A 3,645-nucleotide genomic window follows, 5' to 3' on the forward strand; every position below is an offset into this window, starting at 1 on the left:
AAGTGGATATGTGCTATATAAATGCAATCCATTATTATTTTTAACAAACTGAGAAGATCTTGAGCTGTCCACAGCCGGAAACTCATTCCCAACTGAGCGAACTGGGGAAAATTCATGTAAAAGGTTTTTCTCAGGGATACAACATAGGGCCCATGACGGGATTCGAACCCAGACTTGGAAAGCAACAGTAACTGTGGTACCAAGAACATTAAGAAAATAAAGAAAAACAACAACAACAACAACAACAACAAAAACAACAACAATAATAACAACAACAACAGCAGCAGCAAAAACAACAACAGCAACAATGAAAACAGCAGCAGCAACAAAAACAAAAATAACAACAACAACAACAAAAACAACAACAACAACAACAACAACAACAGCAACGACAACAACAACAAAGATCCAATCAATCTTTGAGTACAACACTCTTTAATCACTTTTATCTCCAGGATTTCGTTGTTGCGGTCCAAAAATGGTATGTTGAAATTCCTCCCCTTCCCTAACGCCGAAGGAATCTGGTGGTAACTTATTATTCTGGAAGCATAATTTTTATGCCGTGTTTCCTTTTCTTAATTTACGAAGCCGAACACTCAAGTCGACCTTCATTTCCAGGAATCCACTCCCCTTTTCACTTCCCCCACTTTTCCTCCTCTAAAATTGGAAATTGTGCGGAAGTTTCAACGTAGTTGTATTTTCCCTTGAATAAAAATGCTTTACTGTAAGCGTTTTTATGTGTGGGGGGGGGGGGGTGCAGACAGCCTCAAAAGAAACAGCCAGTGAGTAGTCTTATTATTATTATTCATTTTGTCTGCCGTTTCTTTTGTCCTTTCTTCAAGAACAAGGCCAGAAATGATTGCAGAACGTTTCCCTAAAATCTGAGTTCATTTTCATGTAGATGAAGAAGTTAATAACGGAATTGGACAGATAGAAAACGTAGAAGAAATAGTTGACAGCGTAATAGACATTGTGGTGTTTCTGGAAGGCGTAAAAACCCGGGAACAAAACACGGCATGAGTGGTGCAGAAACCGTGGGATGTACACGAGGCCTATGTAGACAAGGATTAACGTCACCAGCATCTTCTCCACTTTCCTCTCTGTCGCTGAGGCGCGGTTGTCGACCTTGATCGAAGGGCCCTGTGAGCCAGATCGAAATTTGGTGGATCGTTTGAGATGAATCATGATGATCACGGTGGAGAACACCATGATCAGAAAGAAAAAGACGGACCACACAGATGCGGTAAGGTCGTACTGCAATCGCAATAACCCAGCCGACGGATCGATGATTAAGAATACGACGTTTTGGCCGTACACAGCGCTGTAAGAGACCTTCAGTCGCCACGTACAATGGTATGGGAGGAACAGCGTGAAGATGACGACGGCGATGAAGACCAAAACGATAACGGTGTGACGAGGTGAGACGAATTGCTTGGCTTTGAAAGGAAACGAGACGCAGAAGCAGCGTTCTGCCGCCACGCAGGCAGCTAGACCTGAGGACACCTCAGAGATGTACACAGCCAGACTCAGGGTTGTGAGCGTGGAGATGTTCTTCCAACTGAATGCCACAGCGGGGGAGATGAGGTGCAGAAATCCGTGCATGCGGTGCAGGAAGCTAAAGACACATATGAGGAGGTCACACCAGGCGATAGCTGTTAGTGATTTGATGACACTGTCATTGCGACCTTGCCGAGTGAAGACGGCGATGACCAGTCCATTGGTCAAAATCCCTGTGATAGATAATGTCAGGCACAAACCTATATCGATGATTTGTTCTAGAAGATACAAAACTTCGTTGCTGATGATATCTTGAGACGGCCGAAAAGAGAAAAGATCAGCTGAGAACGTGTGGTTGTTCATCAACACATTCGTTGTTGTGTTAGCGACGGCTGGCATTGTGGACCATCAAGTCGGTGAAAGGTCAGCAGTTTCTGAGCAATGACTTAATTAAGGTACCAACGAAATTTGTCTAGCGTAGAAGACAGAAGATCTTCAACTGACACAGTTTACAAGACGGCAAGGAGCAATAATGGCCTTTGCTTCTTAAATATAAGTTTTTAGAAGACTGCGCTGTAGAAAATCGAGAGCAAGAAAATAAGTAAAATGACACACCTTTGGTATTTACAGCAAGAATGCTGGGTTGGTTTGTTTTACTTTCTATACAGCTTGTTGCTACGGATACCAATAAAAGTTCACTTGAACGCTTTCAACTTCGCATGACGTCTACCTTTACGGACAGAAGTATCCGTTCTTACGTCTTGTTTTCAGGGAACCGAAGCAACTACCACTAAAATGGAAATATGCTGTAGAAAAGTTTCTTGACATGTACTTCTATCCTCTTAGCTTGCAAGCAGCTGGGTATTTTACTCTGGGTATACAGAAAGCAATTCTTCGTTTGTATGCAGCCAAATTTGTCATCCAAATTCTTTAGCATCACAAACTTCCTTATTACTCAACTGTAGTTAGAAATGTATATAAAATCAACACCAAACATAGCATGAATAAATAAATGAATGAATGATCCAAGCCGTTAATATACAGCTTGTTTATATATTTTAAAAGAGGGCTGGCTCATGATTTTTGTACACCTTTAAACAACAGAGTGATTCCGTGAACCAGCAGGACTGTCAAGCCGTACAGTAAGAGTTGAGATATTATTCAGCACTGCTAGTAAACATGAACAATTGCTTGTTTGTTTCATATTATCATGGCTCAAGCTGGGTCAATATCGTCAGAAAGTGGACCAAATAGACAGTTTAGTTTAGTTTTAGTAGAGGTTTTACGGCGCTCGCAACTGCATAAGGTCATATGAGCGCCAGGGATCAAATAGACAGAGCTAGGAACCCTCGGCAAAGACGAAATTGATGCTTTGGTGGAGAAGAAGACTACTTTTATACTTTAAAACGGAATGATAAATCTCTTAGAACGAGGCATGAGTTTTGGGAACAAAAAACAAAAAAATAGTTAAATGTTTTGAGATGAATGAGTCGTGACTTGCTCGGTTTACCTCTTTTTCTGTCGCCTTTTTGTTTCCTTATTTTTTATTGGTGTTTTTTGGTTGTTGTTTTTTATTTTTTGTTTTGTTTTGTTTGCTTTTGCTTTTATTTCTTTGTTTGGTTTTAATTTAGAAGTATTAAAACGCAGGTTTTAAAAAAAACGCATTATAACGGCAATGTAGTAATCATTTTGTTTAGTTCTTTTTTTAAGACGGAGCCTTATTGAATAAGTCAATCGCGAACTGTTAAAGGTTATGATATCATCCATGTCCCTTGATCAGCGCGAGTGGGTGAGCTGGGTTAACGAGAACCTGTTGAAGCTCTGCTCCCTACTCAACCCCATAGTGTTAGTAACAGTATGGCATTTCAATCCAATTTTTTAAAAATGAAATCCATTCCATTTTCTTGGGCATTGAATTGCGTGTCAGTTATATATTTTCTAATCTCTAGTGGTTGAACTTTTTTAAAAATCTAAGATAAATATTTCCTTTACGTGGTTTGAGAAATGTTTCTTAATCATGTGACGTGCTCCATTTTTGTCAACTTTTTATTTTTCCTTTCGTCATGAAATTCTTTTATGAAGGTAATTTACTTAGTCTTAATTGTTATGCTTATTATCTAGATCTACATGTTTTTGATGGGTTTTTTC

At 39.7% G+C, this 3,645-nt stretch overlaps 1 protein-coding gene across 1 annotated transcript; it reads right to left on the bottom strand.

Annotated features, from left to right (window-relative positions):
* Window positions 1–837: 837 nt before the first annotated feature.
* Window positions 838–1,896, bottom strand: LOC101852135. The gene has a single exon (XM_005111508.1). The coding sequence runs from the start codon at window positions 1,894–1,896 to the stop codon at window positions 838–840; it is 1,059 nt and encodes a 352-aa protein (XP_005111565.1).
* Window positions 1,897–3,645: the final 1,749 nt, after the last annotated feature.

This window comes from Aplysia californica, unplaced genomic scaffold, assembly GCF_000002075.1.
Source record: "Aplysia californica isolate F4 #8 unplaced genomic scaffold, AplCal3.0 scaffold01068, whole genome shotgun sequence".
Classification (NCBI taxonomy): domain Eukaryota; kingdom Metazoa; phylum Mollusca; class Gastropoda; order Aplysiida; family Aplysiidae; genus Aplysia; species Aplysia californica.